At 53.3% G+C, this 18,623-nt stretch overlaps 9 protein-coding genes across 9 annotated transcripts; 4 read left to right on the top strand and 5 right to left on the bottom strand.

The window, feature by feature from the left end:
* Positions 1–377: 377 nt before the first annotated feature.
* On the top strand, positions 378–1,559 carry AYO21_06045 (hypothetical protein; the record flags this gene model as incomplete). Its single annotated transcript, XM_022656010.1, has 1 exon — positions 378–1,559. One exon carries the CDS (start codon positions 378–380, stop codon positions 1,557–1,559), a length of 1,182 nt encoding a protein of 393 aa, XP_022511722.1.
* A 368-nt stretch (positions 1,560–1,927) lies between these two features.
* AYO21_06044 (hypothetical protein) lies at positions 1,928–3,018 on the bottom strand (the record flags this gene model as incomplete). The annotated part of the gene is made up of 3 exons (XM_022656009.1): positions 1,928–2,043; positions 2,124–2,556; positions 2,725–3,018. 3 exons carry the CDS (start codon positions 3,016–3,018, stop codon positions 1,928–1,930), a joined length of 843 nt encoding a protein of 280 aa, XP_022511721.1.
* A 137-nt stretch (positions 3,019–3,155) lies between these two features.
* On the top strand, positions 3,156–5,791 carry AYO21_06043 (phosphonoacetate hydrolase; the record flags this gene model as incomplete). The annotated part of the gene is made up of 4 exons (XM_022656008.1): positions 3,156–3,302; positions 3,646–4,179; positions 4,311–4,470; positions 4,554–5,791. The coding sequence occupies 4 exons, from the start codon at positions 3,156–3,158 to the stop codon at positions 5,789–5,791; spliced, it is 2,079 nt and encodes a 692-aa protein (XP_022511720.1).
* Positions 5,792–5,816: 25 nt separating this feature from the next.
* AYO21_06042 (hypothetical protein) lies at positions 5,817–7,947 on the bottom strand (the record flags this gene model as incomplete). Its single annotated transcript, XM_022656007.1, has 3 exons — positions 5,817–6,826; positions 6,871–7,604; positions 7,712–7,947. The coding sequence occupies 3 exons, from the start codon at positions 7,945–7,947 to the stop codon at positions 5,817–5,819; spliced, it is 1,980 nt and encodes a 659-aa protein (XP_022511719.1).
* A 738-nt stretch (positions 7,948–8,685) lies between these two features.
* Positions 8,686–10,483, top strand: AYO21_06041 (hypothetical protein; the record flags this gene model as incomplete). Its single annotated transcript, XM_022656006.1, has 6 exons — positions 8,686–8,785; positions 8,836–9,126; positions 9,180–9,452; positions 9,500–9,635; positions 9,706–9,835; positions 9,923–10,483. The coding sequence occupies 6 exons, from the start codon at positions 8,686–8,688 to the stop codon at positions 10,481–10,483; spliced, it is 1,491 nt and encodes a 496-aa protein (XP_022511718.1).
* Positions 10,484–10,862: 379 nt separating this feature from the next.
* AYO21_06040 (hypothetical protein) lies at positions 10,863–11,612 on the bottom strand (the record flags this gene model as incomplete). The annotated part of the gene is made up of 1 exon (XM_022656005.1): positions 10,863–11,612. One exon carries the CDS (start codon positions 11,610–11,612, stop codon positions 10,863–10,865), a length of 750 nt encoding a protein of 249 aa, XP_022511717.1.
* Positions 11,613–12,452: 840 nt separating this feature from the next.
* On the top strand, positions 12,453–13,889 carry AYO21_06039 (hypothetical protein; the record flags this gene model as incomplete). Its single annotated transcript, XM_022656004.1, has 2 exons — positions 12,453–12,644; positions 12,708–13,889. The coding sequence occupies 2 exons, from the start codon at positions 12,453–12,455 to the stop codon at positions 13,887–13,889; spliced, it is 1,374 nt and encodes a 457-aa protein (XP_022511716.1).
* Positions 13,890–14,423: 534 nt separating this feature from the next.
* On the bottom strand, positions 14,424–15,451 carry AYO21_06038 (hypothetical protein; the record flags this gene model as incomplete). The annotated part of the gene is made up of 5 exons (XM_022656003.1): positions 14,424–14,542; positions 14,832–15,045; positions 15,099–15,164; positions 15,241–15,357; positions 15,425–15,451. The coding sequence occupies 5 exons, from the start codon at positions 15,449–15,451 to the stop codon at positions 14,424–14,426; spliced, it is 543 nt and encodes a 180-aa protein (XP_022511715.1).
* Positions 15,452–16,063: 612 nt separating this feature from the next.
* On the bottom strand, positions 16,064–18,309 carry AYO21_06037 (hypothetical protein; the record flags this gene model as incomplete). Its single annotated transcript, XM_022656002.1, has 3 exons — positions 16,064–16,231; positions 16,283–18,230; positions 18,287–18,309. 3 exons carry the CDS (start codon positions 18,307–18,309, stop codon positions 16,064–16,066), a joined length of 2,139 nt encoding a protein of 712 aa, XP_022511714.1.
* Between the last annotated feature and the right edge of the window lie 314 nt (positions 18,310–18,623).

Raw genomic sequence — 18,623 nt, 5'->3', positions numbered from 1 at the left:
TTCCCGGATGACATCCCGACCCACCGGCTACCCAAGCCGAGTTTCACGTAGTGGACGCCCAGTTTCTCCATCGGATGCGACGCCGATACTCCACCTTTGAGCCACTTGTTCTCCAGGGGGAAAATGTGGATGAAGTCCGGGGTATTAGTGTTATGGAGCACACACATCCCCAGGTCATTGTAGTATGGGTTATCAAATTCTTTTCTTCTTCCCTGCTTCCTTCGCTTCCTTCTACCCTTCCACCCCTGCCCCATTTCCCTCCCAACCACAATAGCGTCGATTATGGGTCTATGATAAAACCACCCCGGAAGAGACGGAGACAGAGACAAGAGACAGAGTGAGTAGTGAGAGAGATATTCGGCCCCGGCCAAGCCACCATGAGCAGCGGTCTTCTCGTCCTTGGCGACGCGGCTGTGCACGAGATTCTCATCTCCCTCTCCAAGGACGAAATCTACCGTGTCCGTGATTACCTGGCCAAAGCGCTCGAGGACTTCTCCACGCCCGAAGAGCGCCGGATCGCGCCGGACTCGGTCGTCGTCACACGACCACACGCAAAGACGCTGTTTCGACCTTTCACCTCAAGCGAGAACGTGGGTATCAAGATCATCGTCGACCCTTCCGCAGGGAGCGAGGCACTAGAGACGGCGAAGTCGTCGTCCGGAAAGGGTAACAACGCGACCTTGCACGGGCTCCTGGCACTCTGTGACAAGCACGGTGTGCCTGTTGGGATCATCAACGCCGACGAAATCACCGCGTATCGCACGTCGCTCTCCGTGATGATCCCCTACGTGTGGCGGGCGCGGACGGCGCGCATCGTCGTCTTCGGCGCCGGCAAACAGGCACTCTGGCACTTGCGGCTCGCGCTGGCGCTGAGGGGTGACGAGATCGCACAGATCGCCATTGTCAACCGGTCCGCAGAAAGGGCCGAGTCGCTCGTCGCCCAGCTGCAACACGAGAACGACGCGCGCTGGAAGTCGCCGGCCAAGGTGACCTGCATTTCGCCCACTACACCAAACTACGAACAGAGCTTAGAAGGTCTGCTGGCCGAAGCGGACGTCGTGTTCTGCACCACCCCTTCTGCAAAGCCGTTGTTTCCAACGCGGTGTCTGAAAGCGCAGTTGACCAGCAGCGCCGGCGGCACAGGGTGTTACATGTCGAGCGTTGGTTCGTGGCAACCCGACATGATCGAGCTGGACCCGCAACTACTGCGCGACGCGGTCGACTCGAGTCGCGGAAAACACCCCCTCGGCCACGGTGGCGGACTCGTTCTCGTCGACGACCGCAATGAATGCCTGAGAAGCTCCGGGGAAGTCATCGGCAGTCAGCTCCAAGCAGATGACTTGATCGAGGCGGGCGAGATGCTGTCCTGGGCGCGCAGTTCCTCGTCGTCCTCGTCGTCGTCTTCTTTTTCGACAAACAAGAGTCCCCACGAATGGCTGTCACATGGATTCGTGGTTTACAAGAGTATCGGCGTGAGTTCGACCGATCTTGCCGCCGGCATGGCCATTTTGGCCCTGGCCAGGGAACGGGGAAGCGGTGTGTCAGTCGCGGATTTCTAAAAGCCCCAGACGGGCAGAATTTCCTCCACCATCCTTTTCTCACGGCTTTTGAGTCCGTCCATTTTTGATCATGGTGAATATTTTTATGAGGATAAGGGTGTCTCTCGCCGAGAGTCTGGCTAATGAATCACACACATAGCACATCCTCCGTTGCCGACGGCTGACCTCGAAGCATTCAAGCGTGAGTGCCCTTGCCTTGCCTCACCTCGACCCCGTTGCCTCTCAGGTACACATCCATCTCACAAATCAGAAGAAATGGGAGCGACGAGTAAGAACATCCAACTTGAAAATATGCCCTAGGATGGACCTCAGGAAAATCCCCTCACAGAACTTCGGCCCTTCCAGTAGTTCTTTCAATGCCTCCCGCCTCAATGGACAGGTTGTACCCTAGCCGTGTCCTGTTCAACCTGCTTCTCCGACATGAATGGAGCGGCGAACCCGTACGTCTTGTAACCCTGGCTGTAATCCTTTCCAGCTACGCGTTCTGTGACACACAAAAAAAAAAAACGTCAGCCTCCCGCACCAGAGGCAAAATCTTGAGAGAATGGCTTCTCGGAAACCCACCGTGGTCAGGGGGGAAATTCTCCCTCCGATGCTCGTAATACCTCCGCCTCAGGTCCAACCCGTCACTCTTCCCATGGTACGTCGCGTAGATGCTACTCCTGTTCTTCGGGGAGCGGTTCGGCGCGCTCCTGTGCGCGAGGTGGCTCCCGAAGAGGAGAACGTCGCCCGGCCGCAGCGGGACTTTGACCCACTCGTGGCCGTCTTCCCAGGCCTTGGAGATGGCGCCGCCGTGGGACAGCTCGACGGGCATGCGGTGCGAGCCCGGGACGACCTCGATGCAGCCGTTGTCGACGGTCGCTTCGTCGACGGCAAAGTTGGCCGTGAGGTGCTCGATCTTGCCGATGTGGTCGTACGCGGGCGCGTCGAGGTGCGCCGCGAAGCCGTTGCCCGAGCGGAGTTTGTAGTTGATCTTGTCTTTGAAGAGGAGCATGTCCTGCAGAAACACAACACGGAACATGGATTAACTCGAGTCCAGTCCAATGCATTCAAAACATTCGCAGGCGCAGGGCCGCGAGCGACCAAGCAGGCAGGTAGGCAATCATTCGCAACACGCCGTGACACGACGAGCGCCAAAGCGAAACTGAAACTGAACTGAACTTACATCTCCCGAAACACTCTTCAGGATCCTCGCCAGGGCCTCACCGCACAGCAACGCGTGGAACTCGGGATGATAGTCGACAAAGTTCTCGGTGCGCATGAGCTGTCGCGTGCCATCGGTGTTGACCTCGTGGTATGGCATCCATTTGCCCTTTTCTGCCGGCCACTCGCGCACCTCCCCCGTCCAGGCTTGTAGCTGCTCAGGCGTGACGAGGCCGTGCTCTTCTGCACGGAGCACGAGATAGCCGTCGCGGTGGTATTGCTGCACCATTTCCGGGCTCGGCACGAAGGACGGCATGGCTTGAGGACTCGAGCGTTTAATCTCGCGAAAGCGAAAAGGAAATCGAAGTCGAGCTTTACTCTCGAAATAACGTCACACAGACGAAAAAGAGCTTTCAGCCTGTAGTTTTCTAGGCATCCCAATTGCGAGCCAAAATGGCCCGGCTGTTTAATACTGCACGACTTCAAGGCGTCTGGGGCCCCCCTGGTTCACAGCCTTGCGGTCTTCATGCCGGCGCCATGGAATCGGTCGAACTCCGCTTCGAAGCATCGCAGGAGTCGGTCTTGCTCGACACCCTTCAGGTACTCGAAAGACTTGTCATGTCTTCCTTAGGGAGAGTCTAAGTATCCAGTGAATCAGCACAGGTGGCAGTTCACCGCACGTCCGCCATTGCAGGATACAAAGCTCGATCTTCAGTCCGGCGTAGGTGACCCGTTATCGGGCATCCGCCGACCATCACCCACTCCGGGCCAATTGACAGGCTGTAAGCACCGCAAGTAGACGAAGGAGGCAGATGGACAATTGCTTGAATATCCAAGACACATATCCCGCCGAAAAGAAAAGTCCTCGAACTTCTCAACTCCTCAACTCCTCAACCTCTGATTCTCGTTCTGATTCTTCGTCTGAAAACAACCAGACGTATAGTTTCCATCTGCCATCTTCGGCGCCAAACGAAATCCAGGCACTAAAGAGAAAGTCTACAAGAAAGACTTATTTAGAGAAGAAAACGAGAGAGAGAAAAGGACGAAAATGCTCCCCTCCGTCGAGCGCCACGCGCGCGAATGCGTCAAGGAACTATTCCACTTCATCGCCGCCCAAGGCCAGGGCGACTACCTCGGCGAGCAGGTCTCGCAGCTCGAACACACTCTGCAGACCGGACAACTCGCAGTCCAAGCCGGCGCGGACGACGACACAGTGCTGGGCGCATTGCTCCACGACGTGGGCCGCTTCATCCCCGCGGCGGCGAAGATGCCGGCCATGATCGCGCCGGACGGCGTCTTCGTCGGCCGCGGCAGCCACGAGGTCCTGGGCGAGAAGTACCTCCGCGGCCTGGGGTTCAACGAGTCCATATGCCAATTGGTGGGCGCGCACGTCATGGCGAAGAGATATCTGACGGCCGTGGATAAGGGGTACTACGACGGGCTGAGTCAGTCGAGCAAGACGACTCTGAAATTCCAGGTTCGTTTTCGTCGTCCGTTATTTTTGGCGTAATCTCATTCCTTGTCTCTGTTTCGCTCGCTCTCGGGCTGAGCGCGAGACGAACATCCCCCCGGAGAGAGACTCGAGACTGACAAGACATGGGAAACCAGGGCGGGACATTCACCCCGGAGCAGGTCGCCGAGGCGCAAAGGGATCCCCTGCTACAGGCCAAACTGGCTGTTCGACGCTGGGACGACACGGCCAAGGTCCCCAAGATGGCGACACTGCCGCTCGAATACTACGAACGCATGGCGACCAAGAGCCTCCTGGGTAAGTGCGACGAACCGTGCTCTTCCCTCCATGGTCCCCAAAAGGTCGCAGAAAAGCTGATCTCGAGAAAACGGAATGGTTAGCCTCGCGATCTGTCTTTGAATTGCACGGACGAAAATACAAGCTCCCAGAAAAACCCACAGTCGTCATCTGCGTTGACGGCTTTGATCCCGAATACCTCGACCAAGGGATATCCGACGGCATCACCCCCAACATGGCCAAGTTTGTCCAATCCGGCTTCGCCGCCACCGCGAAATGCGCCATGCCATCATTCACCAACCCGAACAACGTCTCCATCATCACTGGGGCGCCAACATCCGTGCACGGGATCGCGGGGAATTTCTTCTTGGACCGCACGACTCGAAAGGAGGAAATGATTGTCGACGACGCATTGCTTCGAGGTTCAACCATTCTGGAGCAGATGTCGAAGCGAGGCGTGCGTGTCGCTGCCATAACTGCAAAAGACAAGCTGAGGGCAATCATCAACCACGGCCTAAACTGCTCGTGCGGAGACATCTGTTTTTCAGCCCAATATGCCGACAAGTGTACCCAGGCCGAGAACGGCATATCTGATGTCGAGAAGTGGCTGGGAATTGCCGCTCCGGATCAATACTCAGGAGATCTGTCTCTATTTGTGCTCAAGGCCGGGATCAAACTACTCGAAGAAGACCGGGCTGATTTCTTCTATCTCACCCTGTCGGATTATGTCCAGCACAAATTTCCCCCGGGTAGCAAGGAAGCAAATGCCTTCATGGCGACTGTTGATGACTGTATCGGTCGCTTGGTCCAACTAGGGGCGACTGTTGTCGTGACCGGAGATCACGGAATGAGCGACAAATCCAAGGATGACGGTACACCAAACGTCCTTTTCGTTGAAGAAGAGCTGGATCAAAAATTTGGCCATGGCTCCTCGAGAGTCATTTGCCCGATCACAGACCCTTTCGTCCGCCACCACGGCGCATTGGGCTCTTTTGTAAGGGTATATTTGAACCGAGCAGACATCAGCATTGACGACGCCCTGGCCTACTGTCGAACCTTTCCAGAAATCGAACTTGCCCTGGACGGACCGACGGCTTCTCAGATGTTCGAGATGCCCCTCGACCGCGAGGGAGACATCGTGCTGGTCGCCAAGGAGAATGCCGTTCTGGGAAGTCGAAAAGAAGAACACGCCCTCGAAAATCTGCATGACCATCGGCTTCGCTCCCACGGTGGGCTGTCTGAGCAGTTGATCCCTCTGTTGAGATCTCACCCTACCGGCACTCAAGTTGAGGACCGGCAGTGGAGGAATTTCGATGCCTTTGACCTGGCTCTTAACTGGTAAGAGGGCCCTTGCCAGATGGCGTTGCCTATTGATGGCGGGAAAACCCGAGGTCACCGTCAAAATTGAGATCACCGCTTGGTGAATACAGAAAGTCGTAATTCTCGAGAAACATGGCGTCTGCAGGGCTGAGCCACTGATTGTCTGGGTCAAAGGCAGTCAATGGGCCTGGCGCAGCCTGAGGCTGTGCCGGAAAGGCTTCCTGGCCCGAGAACCGATCCAACAGCTTTCGAGCACTGCTTGCAATGCTGGTTAGCAGGTGGCGTGGGTGCATTGAACTTGTTATATTATTCAAGACGGTGGCTAGCACGTCCAAAGTCTCAGATATCCCGGCCTTGTCGACCCGCAGGTTGGCAGGGTTCCTGATGGTAATTTTGAGGAGGAAAACAAAGGCGAACGCGATCATTGTATCGAAATAGGCAGGGAGGCCATCTAAATATGACTGGATCTCTTGATCTGCAGCAATGACTTGCAGGATCGAAATCGCCGACTGTACTGCGCTCGTAGCAAACTCCTCTAGGTCCGGATCCAGTTGGAGATGCTCGCCTTCGGCAACAGGGGCTCTCCTAAAGGCGTGGGAGCAGAGAAACAACTTCGCAAAATGGTAATGCAGACCTACTCCCTTCCGCGGGTAGTTACCGACGCATTCATTGAAGTGGAATCGCTCGTTCCAATCAGCTCGCCAGGTATCCAATGCAATGCTTAACCGGCGGAGTTGTGGGATAAGTTGATCGGACAGATGGGCTTCCGGATCCAGACTAAATTGATCAAAGACACGAGTGCTAATGGTCCAGATCTCCACCTGGCTGACAAGCCGAGAATCGTCCTCAGTTACAAATTCAGACTGCAGAAACTGACTTGGAGGAGTGATCGATGTGAAATCCCTGGTCAAGGGTGGTCTCCCGTAGCAGATTGAGAAATGGTGGTCGCAAACGAAGACAAGATAGTACAATCTGGTCCGTAGATAACAAGCACGCTTTGTGTGAGGAGCTTTGGGTATACAGCGGTGGAGGTTCAACTCGCCCGCAAGCCGAGCAGCTGGTATAGGGCATTGTAGTCAGCACAAGGTTCTCGGGAAACACCAGTAAGTGCAGACTTGCCTGCTCCGACAAGCGTCCACGACATATCACTTATCCAGAAGGCACCAATGCAAAATGCGCGGACGTCATCATGATTGTTCTTCTTGGAAAACATCTTGGAAGACGCCAAATTGACAAAGTGCTGGTAGCAAGCGTGATATAAGTTGGAGGGAGTATGCAGGGCTCCCACGGCACAGATAGCGGCGGTCAACAGTGGCGAGCTTCTCCGGACGCTTGCCAGCGAGTCGTGCTCTGCCAGAATCCTGTACAGGAAATGATCAAGGCGCCGAGCGTACAACTGGAAGAAGGATTCCGCATCTGCGAGCGTGATGATACCTTGGTCAATGACGTCGAGAGTGTCAGCCATGTTCTGACGGGCTACCTCTGGCGAGGCTTCTGCTACCTCCGACACGCAAGATGCCGGCACCACACCCGGCCCTCTGTTCAGGTCCATGACGACTTCCCAGCCTGGCTCCGTCGGTTGACGCTGCTCAGTAGCCATGGTAGCATCTTGATTGGTTGGGATGGTCGAAGAAGCACTGTCTTGGGGCACATAAGATGGGGCATTCTGACTGTCCGAAGATCGTTGATTGAGCTGCCTGACAGAGTCTTCTAACATGCGCAATTTTTCTTCAATGTTGGCTTTCCATCTGCTGGGGTCAGCCTTGATCGTGAAAGGCCTACACTGGATTGGACGAGACGACACGGCACCAGCCCCGGTCCACAAGTTCGCCCAGCTGTCAGAGGTTGTCGCCAAATATCGTGGCTATTGCCTCTATCCTCACGGGACTGGCCCATGTCGCCTCATGAAAGGGTGGTAGAAGTGGATGAGAATCAGACTCACGCTACATCGCTTTCAAGGAGCATTTGCAAACTGCGATTGACGACACATGAGAGTCCTCGTTTCTTACATCTCGCGCATGGTGGAGTGCCATCTCCCATGTGGCATTTGATCTTCTGCTTCCGGCAAGAAACGCACGCTGTGATTTTCCGGCTAATGTCGATAGGCTTGCGGTCGCCAAAGGACTCACGCAGAGCCTGCACGGCTGATGAGCCGGGGTCGCTCGGGCTTGTCGCCATGGTTCCAGTCGCGCTAATACGGGCGAATGTGACAAGGAGAGTAGAAGGAGGAAAAGGAACTCTGCCTGGATGCCGTGTCGATCAAATGTCGTGCTTCTCCAACCAATTGCCGGCCGTTTAATCTGCTGACGTGATTGGATCTCGCTGCTTGAGCGGGATTCAAGATATCTTTTGACATTACAACTTAACTCACAAATTCATAACCGAGAGCAGTCGTCATTACAAGCCACTTTTCTCTCCTCATCCCTGTCCACGTGGTAGGATATATGGCCACCCGTATCCCACTCATCTCGAGGCTGTCGTGTCTAGACAACTCGGCCCAGTCGGCGAGTGGCTGACGTCCTCTTCGCTCCAAGACCTAATCCTCGCAGGATCCTCAATGGATCATCGGTCTTCGTCCCAGACATCGGAAGGAAGTCAACAGGGGCCATTCAGACCTCATTGATATCTTGTCAGATTATCTCTGAAACCACATTTGCACGTGGTTTCCCCAAGTCCCTCAATTCGTTATGGCCGGTCTAGATCACCTCACAGCATGTCTTGCTTGAAAACATGTGCTTCAAAGGATATACAGTCACTGCGGGCTTGGCCCGAGATCTCAGCGATAGCCTCATCCCGACCAAGGTAGTTGAAAAAATGTATATTTGCAATGATGGCAATGAGGTTGAGTTTGGAGCTTGATCACCGACTTATACCCCTAAAGTCAAGGTGCACCAACAAATTAAGGTCATTGTCGTCATGCTCGACACAGCTTCCAGCTTCTCCTTTCTGAAATTCCTGGTGGTGGCAGGTGTTGGTCTGTTTGGTGATGGATACCTGAACCTGAGCATCGGGCTTGGTATGTCCCCCTTTTCCTCTTCATGATGTCCCACGTTCTGACTCCCGCAGCTGTTCCCATGCTCGGATATCTCTATTTCCAAGATGAGAAGAACGCAATCCCTACTGTCCCGGCAGATACGATTAAAGCTTCGCTCTCCATGGGCATGATCGTGGGCCAGATCGGCTTTGGCATCTTTGGCGACGCCCTGGGCCGTCATAGGATCTACGGCAAAGAGCTTATAGTGACAATACTTGGAACCTTGCTGGTTATCTTGATGCCATGGAAGGGCTTCTCACACCACGATGTTGTCGCATGGATGTCCGTGTTTCGTGTGGTGACAGGTATCGGCATCGGCGGAGGTAAGCTGTGACAGGAAACCCTTTCGAAAGTGTTGCTTATGTCATTGCTGCAGACTATCCGATGACCTCAGCTTTATCCGCTGAACACAACCCCCTGCGGTCGAGAGCGAAACTGGTCCTGACAGTGTTTGCCTCTATCGGTCTTGGAGGCATGACTTCTGGCATTGTCTATCTCGTTCTCCTTGCTGCCTTCAAGTCGTCTGTCAACGACAATATATACCATCTGCAATGGGTGTGGAGGTTGTTGTTCGGCATTGGACTCATTCCACTTATCATCACACTCTATTTCCGGTTGACAATGCCTGAAAGCAAGCCTTATCGACAATGTGAGTCCACCCTCAGCTCCTTACGAGGCAGGTGCTTACATCCCAAGATGTTGCCGAGGAGACATCCCTCAAGAGGGACGGCAAACGCGGGCTCCGCGAGCAATTCCGAGATTTCAGGGAGTATTTCTCGCAATGGAAGCACGCGAAAGTCCTGTTCGCTGTCAGCATGTGCTGGTTTCTCTTGTAAGCTAGACCAGCTAAACAATTCTTCCATCCTCCGCAACAAAATGCTAATCGAAAAAAATTCCTCAAGCGATATTGCCTTTTACGGAGTCAACCTCAACCAGAGCATCGTGCTTTCGAGAATTGGGTACGGCAAGGGACCAACTCCGTGGCATACCCTGTGGAACACCGCCGTCGGCAACATCATCGTAGCGGCTGCGGTAAGATGGAATCTCCCACTCCTCTAGTTCGTTATTGTAAGCTAGTGCATTATACTGACGTCTCCACGCTATGGGGGGGAAAAACAGGGTTATCTCCCAGGCTACTACATTGGAATTTTTCTCCCAGACTGGATCGGGAGAGTGAAACAGCAATTCTACTGCAGTGCCGCCGTCGCCGTGCTGTACGCGATCTGGGCGGGTGTGCTCAACCACAGCTCCACAGCCGGGCTGGTGACACTGTTCACACTGTCGCAGTTGGTCCTCAACATGGGCCCCAACTGCACCACGTTCCTTATACCAGTCGAGGTGTTCCCGACCCGGGTCCGCGGCACCGCGCACGGCATCGCCGCAGCCTCGGGCAAGGCCGGTGCCATGGTGACCGCCTTTTCCTTTGGCTCGCTCACGGACGCCATCGGTCTGCCTGCCGTGCTCGGCATCCTGTCCGGGATCATGGCCCTCACTGCTCTCTGCACACTGTTGATTCCTGAGACGAAAGGCCGTACTCTGGACGAGATCGAACAGGGCGTCGTCTATGGTGTCAAAGCCAGCGGCACGGCGTCGAGCATGGGCGAGTCTCCCGTCTTGGAAGGCAGCACAAAAGTCCATGTGAGCGCCGACGGCAAGGGCAGGGACCTCGAGTCTATCTGAGACGGACCGTCGCCAGCCGAAGCGACACCCGCGTAGTGGGCGCTTAGAAGGGTGGGAGGAAATAAAAGAGAGTATTTCCATACTCCGTTCCACCATGGGAGGATTGCTCCAATGTCTCACTGTCTTTACCATAGAATAAAAGCTCTCGCTAGACCTAGACTGTCACGGGAAGTTACTGCCTTCACCGTGGATGCTTATTCAAATGTTTGTGGTTGATCTGGGCGCTGGCCCGTGTCAAGAAACTCGTTGTCTACCTGTAATCAAAGGGACAATTGAAGTTGCCTTTACCGAATTGTAACACAGCGCTGAAATGCAATAAGGTAATGTACACTGGAAAGTCATCGCCTGCGCATGAGTGACTCAGGCCTCTCGATCATTCTCAAATCATTTCATAATCATCTTCAATCGAAGCTGAGGATTGAGTATCCAATAGCTCTAGTTCTGAAATGATGCTGAAATCGTCTCCGTCGCTGGTGTCGTAATAAAGCTGTCTAAGTTCGCGCTCGCAAAGACTGTCAGCGTACTCAGAGTCGACCTCATCCGGGATATCTTCCGTGTAAAGTTCGCCATCGAGACTGACATAGCGGGGCAGTCGCTCGTTCCGATCGTTGCGAATCTCATCAGGGTCATCGAACCAGTGTTCTTCAAAGTCCCAGTAGACCGAGTTGTCCATGTCGAGATCAAGGTCCACGGCCAAGTATTCGCCATCCTCAGTGGCGAAGTCGAGATACCGAGACTTCTGCTTCGTCCTTCGGCCAAATTCTAGCTCGTTCCACTTCCAGCAGAATTTATCCCTTATCCTCCGTCCTTTATGGCGTCTTATGTCGAGTGGCCAAATGTCCGCGTCACGGTCCAGCCACATGTCACGTTTGGTCCATGTTGCCACCTTGAAGTTGGCAGCATCTGTAAGAAGGGGATCGGAGCTTGCGAAGATGCTAGGGCTGGGATAGGAGGGGTTTCGTGGTAATCCGCTCATGGACAAATACTCTTGGTCGATCCAGCCGGGCTGCACACAACGGTATCCATAATATTTGGCGGTTTGCTTCGCGAGCCGGTTTTTGCTGCGTTTCTGAGATCGTAGATCTTTTTGAGGCTCTGTGTTGATGGAGTCATGAAAACGGCGTGGCATCGTGGTCACACGATGCTCAATTTGTGGTATATTAATTGGCGCTCAACCAGTGGAAAAACACCAGGAGCTATGGCTGGAGGACAAAAGAATGATTGAGGTCTTCGAGTCCTTGGGAAAGGAGTCCATGACAACTCCTCGTGAGCAGCCCTTTATACTCTCCTCTTCACCCTACCTGGTGACTCACTATTCAAGTCCACGTCGACAAGCTGCTCAGCCTTGTGAAAGACCTGTCGGGCCCTCCTAGGCCATTGGCGAGAGGCTTAGACGCAGCCAGCTGGTTGATGCGGGGATGGTGGCTCCCATCGGAAATTGGCACCTTGAACCAACTCACCCTACACACGAGGGCTGAGCAATACGAGTAAGGGCGCCCTGTGAATGTGGCCTCCAACCAGCTAGGCGCGGTTGTTCAAGGCGTAGTAGGTGACTCGCTGGATAAATGGTAGGCCACATGTAGGCCACATGGAAAGTGCTCCAACGACCTCAAATGCCGATAAAGGTGTTGGCGATGGTGTGTTGTCATGCGGTCCATGTGTTGTGAACGAAGCCACGATCACGAGGTTTTGTTCGGTGGCTTGCATGAACCCTCTGCAATGAGCCTTTTTGCTGTGTGCTGGTGCAATGGCTTCCTTTTGTTTTAGTTGCCTTGGGTGCTTGGTTGCCTGCGAATAGGCACAAGCGATTCTCGACTACGCTTCCAGGTCGAATGCTCCACTGAAATCAGTCTCTTATCGATAAGAAAAAGTTGTCTCGGACTTTTTGCTCCTCATTCACAATATCACAATTGCACCTGCGCCAGCCCACATTTCTCTGTTTCAACAGCCTGGAGCGCAGACCAAGATCATGGCCAAAGTAAGAAAGAAGAAGAGAACTCATGTGCCTGACAACGACGCCCCCGGAAAGCCGGGGCAGGCGAACCGTCGACCGAAGAGTATGGTTATTCGAATGGGCGCAGGTGATGTCGGGTCCAGCGTAACACAACTGGCGCGAGATTTTCGAGCAGTAATGGAGCCAGACACTGCAAGCAGGTTGAAGGTGAGTGCAAACTCGATGTATCGGCTCCATACCAGTGTCGATTCTCTGACGCATGGATTCCAGGAACGACGAGCAAACAAGTTAAAAGACTACACCGCCATGGCTGGTCCACTGGGTGTAACGCACCTCTTCCTCTTCTCGCGCTCAAAAACAGGCAATGTGCACCTTAGAGTTGCACTTACGCCTCGAGGCCCGACCCTCACCTTCAGAGTCGACCGTTATGCCCTGTGCAAAGATATAGCCAAGGCGCAGAAACATCCCCGTGGTGGAGGGAAAGAATACCTGAGTGCGCCGTTACTGGTTATGAACAATTTCACCTCCCAGACAAGCGAAGATTCAAAAGCCGACCCTATCAAGAAACAGCTTGAATCCCTCACTACCACTATATTCCAATCCATATTCCCTCCCATATCGCCACAGACGACCCCTCTGAGCTCAATACGAAGAATTTTACTGTTAAATCGCGAGCCTCAGTCCGATGGTACATATATAATCAACCTCCGCCACTATGCCATCACAACCCGTCGAACAGGCATATCCAAACGGGTACGCAGATTTGATCCAAGCGAACAGCGACTACGTGAGAAGAAGTCGGGAGCACTACCGAACTTGGGCAAACTGGAGGACGTAGCGGATTACCTCCTTGACCCCTCCGCTGGGGGTTATACGTCAGCGAGCGAGACCGAGCTTGACACGGATGCTGAGATTGAGGTTTTGGAAACCACCACCCAACGCGTCCTGAGTAAGAGAGAGCAGCAGAGACAGCAGCAACAACAAAAGCAACAGCAAAACGGAGAAAAAGACAAAGACACACCCATGAAGGAGTCCGCGGCGAATGTGGAATCGCACGTCGAAAAGCGAGCAGTGAAACTGGTAGAACTCGGCCCTCGGATGCGCCTCCGCATGGTCAAAGTAGAAGAAGGCATCTGCGAGGGACGCGTAATGTGGAACGAGTTTGTCACCAAGACTAAAGCCGAGGAAAAGGCCCTGGAAGTCAAGTGGGAGAAGAGGCGGCAGGAGAAAGAGGCCCGACGGAAGGAGCAGAAAGAAAATGTCGAGAGGAAGAAGCTGGCCAAGAAGAATGCGAAAATTAATGCAGGCCAGGGTGATGGCGAAGCTGGGGAAGATGATGACGATGATGACGACGAGGATGAGTGGGATAGCGATGACCTGGAAGACTGGGATGAGGAGATGGACGACGATGTTGCCGAGGGAAACGAGGACGAGGATGAGAATGAGGAGTGATCTGGTTGTTCTTTGTTGTTTTCAATACTCGAATCAGAGTCGACTGCTCACCTGCTTGAGCTTTGGGGGTGACTGGCCATGTCTGTCTGTGCCTTGTGCTGTCTCCATCGGTGACTGCGAGGTCCATGCTCATATCCATCCCCTTGCATACCTGCTCGGTAGCCCACCTACTGGATTACTGCTTTTTTTGCCTTTTTTGCCCTTGCGTCGCAGTCTTCCATTTCTCGCCATCCATCGCCATATGTCCATGATCTCATGTCCGTCTGTCGTCATGTCATGTCATGTCTTGTGCTGTGTTGTCCGCTATCGATGCGCTCTGCTTCATAAAAGCCACATGGATGATTTGCCCACATTCCACAACGTATGTCGAATAGGAGTCGCAATCTTTTTTTCTCTCTTTTTTTTCTTCTTCAATTTGCCAGTGCCAACAAAAAGAAACATATCCTATTCTAGTTCCAAACGGAAATGAGAATGGGTGTTGAGCTGGCAGGCAGACAGACACGACAAGATCACAGACTTCTTCATGATAGGATTTCATTTCTTGACCGTCGCATAGCGCTTGACCCACTCACGGGCTTCCTTCTCGTACGCGCCGTAGTCGTTGCGATACTGGTCTGCGATCTTGCCTTCGACGGCGTCGTCGGGGTTTGGTTCTAAAGCGGATCAAAAATGACATGTTGTTAGTTATGCTGATCAAGGTGAATAGAGGCAGAGAACACATTTCTGACAAAACATTGCTGTGACCACCCTCCACGATACAGCCCAGGCTGTATACCTCAACCCGACTGACTCAAGCCAAGGCAGCTTACGCAGATTCAGGTATGGCAGCTCGGTCATGGGTGAGCGGGCGAGCCTTGGCCGCAAAGATTCTCAAAGAGGGGGACAGAGGCCCGACACAACTCAGATTGTGTCACAAGGCTAGGGGGTTCACTATCCACGTACCTTTCAACAATTGACGAGCGAATTCCAGGACCGCGGCGACTTTGGTGCTTGGCTTCCATTCAGACTCTCTCAACATGCCCAAGCACATGGTGCCAGAGTTTGGTGGAGAGTCATTGGAGATGTTTGGGTGGTAGATCTTGGTGGTGAAAGTCACAGTTGGCGGCTTGAAAGGGTAGTTTGGTGGGAGGGTCAAGGAGAGGTTGAAGAGGTGGCCCTGGAGATGGCGAGAGAAGAGTGTGTGAAGATACGTCAGCCAGTGTTTCCTACCGTGTTTGTTTGCTCCTTTCGTATCCGTGCTGCCATGTCTGAGGGCCATGCAAAGACGGCGCTGGTCTGAGCAGGATCACCCAGGTCACTGCGCCAGCCCAGCCTACCTGGCTCCAAGGAACAGACTCTGGGGCAAACTTACAGCATACGGCGATCCAGCTGGTCCCTCCATGGTGACTTTCCACTCGAAGAGATTCGCCTCATCAGCCAGAGCGACCGTGATTCCGGCAGGGGGAGAAGTGGTGAGTTCACCAAGTTCCTGACGCGCATGGGTCAGTTGAGCTCGACGCGATATCGACAGCCTTCTCTCCCGCTGTTGTTCTTACCTTCGTGATACGCTTCTGGCTGGTCATGGTGGATGCAGACTTGGATGGAAACGTGTGGGTCGGTCTTCAGAGCCTCCTCACTGCCTAGCCCCGCCGTTCCGCCTCAAGGCCTCTGGAACGGGAGTTCGGCGACGGAATGCTTTGGAGGGTACAATTTGATCGCTCTTGGGACGATGAACGAACTGATAATCGACGGAAAAAGTGCTTGGAGGAGCAGTCTGAAGTGGTTGATGGAAGGATGTTGATGGTCTATCTCAAGTCCAAGTCAGAGAATAATAGTGATTGAACTTGGTTGACGATAAGTCGAATGCCAAATGATCGACCGTAGTCAATCTCTCCGGACACGCATTACGTGCATATACGCAAAAGCATCAAGGCCGTGACAGCAGTGGATGGACGATTACAAGGCACCACCAAAGGCGCCCGCCATGTATTTTCTTTTATGGGCTGTATTCACACAAGCAGCCCAGTTTGAGCGTGTGGCCTTCTCATTCTACCTAACACCCTCTCTGTCTGATTCTGTCAAGACGCCGCCCGCTGGGAAGTCGCTCAGGAGCAATGAACGCAAAAGAACGTGCGATCCCTCCTCTTGTACAAAGACAATTACCTGACACAAAGAGTCCCATAACCCATCATTCATCATCCATCGGTGCCGCTGCTTCTAAAAGTGACACACAGGCGACAGTATTCGTGAGTCAAATCCAGCACATGCTGTGGAAGATTGGTGCTTTGTACGATGGAGCGGATCTTGACGGCCCCTTCTTCTTCAATGAGCTTCCGTATCGAGTAGAAGAGTTCGGGCGAAAACTGTCACAGCAGTCAGCAGAGCGTTTGAAGAGGTCGATGTAGAGTCCTTACCTCCGAGTACCATCGGTATTGCCAGGTGATTAGTCGAATCAAGCATGCCAGGACATTTCTCGTGTCCCCTTTCTTCTCGTACATGCGCAGTATACCCTTCATGGCTTTGGGCGAGAACCTGATGTTCAGACATTGCTGATATGCTTCCAAAGCTTCGTTTGTGTGATGGAGCCGCTCGGCAAGATCTCCCAGGATCTCCCACTCCGCGGCGGATTTCTTGTACTGCATTTGTTGTTGCCGGTACTGGCCCATTTCGGTCCGCCAGATTGTATATATCCGGAGGTCTTCGTACAGCACCATGAAGAGATTGTCGAGCCACCGCTCGCACAGGCGTTTGTTCTGGAATTGGGGATAGTGTCCATGGGATGTATCTGGCTCGTCACTACCCGACTTGACTTCCTCCGCTGCAATCGTGGGCACTGGTTTCTCCATTGATCGGTGCGCTTTGATCTCTGCATTCTCGTTCTCATCGACACCACCATTTAGTGTAGGTGCAGTGGAGGAGGATCCATCAAGAATCTTCTCATCATCAGCTTTCTTCGGCTCTTCCACAGCAGAGCCATCTTCTGACTCGTCGTCTTCGTCTGCGCCATTTTCATTCGCCTTCGAGTGGCCATTCGGAGTGCCGGATAGGGCGATTGTGCTAGCATTCTTGCTAGTGGGTATCTTTGGAGTCACCTGGTGCTGCCTCTCGATTCGGTACTCCTCTTCCATCACGAAAACCTGACTTCGAGTCCTAAGGAGTGTGTCCCATCCGATGGCGGCCGCGATCCGTGTCAGCAAGCTGTACGCCTTCAAAAATGTCCCTTGATACGTGGCCGCCTGTAGTTTTCGCAATGAAACATGGACTTGATCGTACGGCTCTCCATGTCTGGGCTGTCCCTCATCAATTTCGTCTAGTGCACTCTCAGGTAGGATCGGGAGAAGCACACGACTTGGTTCAGGCATTCTGGGCGAGTCCTTGTCCTGGTATGAAAACATGGGACACGAGTTCAGGGTAAGCAAGGCCAGATCCCACTGTTCTAGATCAACGTAGACCTCGGCCAATCGAGCCCAGGTGCTGAATTCACTGGGAGCCGCTGTGACTCCTTGCTTGGCCAGTTCCAGAGCCATTTCGCCCTCACCTTTGCTCTGGCAGAACGCAGCTTGACAGTCAAGAAGCGCATAATCCATCGGTACATCCTGTAAGGAATCATGCAGGAGCCGCACGGCTTGGATCTCTTCATCTCCATCCAGTAACACCCGCGCCAGCAAAGACGAGACCTCCACGTCCTTTGTTCGCAGCTTCTCGAACAAGTTGATACCTGATGCGAACCGTCCTGTCGTTCGAATGTATTTCAACAGTCCCGCAGTGAGATGGTTGGAGACCACATTAGGGATTTGAATTTCAGGGTCTGAACCCAGTTGACGGCCACTGAAGAATAATCGCTCGGCGGCCTCGAAGAAACGGTGCTCCAGCTCGGTGTTGATAATCGGATTGAACCTTCGGACACCAATAATCTTTTTTATCGTGTCACCGCTGCCATTGTCCGAGTATGAATATGCACGCAGCACTGCGCAGAGAAATGTCTCCAGCCATAAATTCTCGGTTGCAACTCTTCTGTCACCCCTTTCATCTACACAATAACTCTCCACACTGCCTGGGATTTTGACTTCCACCCTCATGTCTAGATGCGAAAAAGCATTGTAACAGCAGTATAGACCCGACACCACCTTGTGTGTTTTGTCAACAGGATTGAAAGTCAGGGTGTTGACATATGCAGCCAAGCTCGCAGAGGATGAAGCATCAACACCAGTCACATGGTGGTAAACTCCAGTTTGTTTGTTGCCAGCTTTGACGCTCTGCTTGACCAGGTGAACAAGATCCGGAGGTCCCAATTCGCGAAGTCCCGGTAGACTTTCTGTGCGTGCGTCGACAGCGAGGCCGATCTCATCATCTTCAATGATCCTGTGAGAAGCCCATTAGCGCGTGATTAGAGATGTAGAATCTGGAATGCGACTCACTCTGGCACTGCTGGCGCAACCATGGCCGCGCACCCTTAATGGGCGGAGTTGGACAAATATTTCGAGAACAGACTGATAAAAGGGGGCGTGTCGAGGTAGTCCGTAAACTCGAATCGTTGACGATCCTAGCGGGGCAAGCGGCGATAGTGAACCTGAGAAGTACGGGTAGTTGAGAGAGCCTTCAAGATCTTATACTGCACGAGACTTGGATGCTACGTGTCTCAATCCATCCTCCCAGAGATTGTTAAAGGAACAATTGAGTGCATTTTCGGCAAGCTTTCCTAAATGGGATGCGCAACTCTCGCCACGCGTTTCACTTGGACATTTGAACGCGTTG

Source organism: Fonsecaea monophora, assembly GCF_001642475.1.
Source record: "Fonsecaea monophora strain CBS 269.37 chromosome Unknown Scaff40, whole genome shotgun sequence".
Taxonomy (NCBI): Eukaryota; Fungi; Ascomycota; class Eurotiomycetes; order Chaetothyriales; family Herpotrichiellaceae; genus Fonsecaea; species Fonsecaea monophora.
This window is presented reverse-complemented; position numbering and strand designations above follow the sequence as displayed.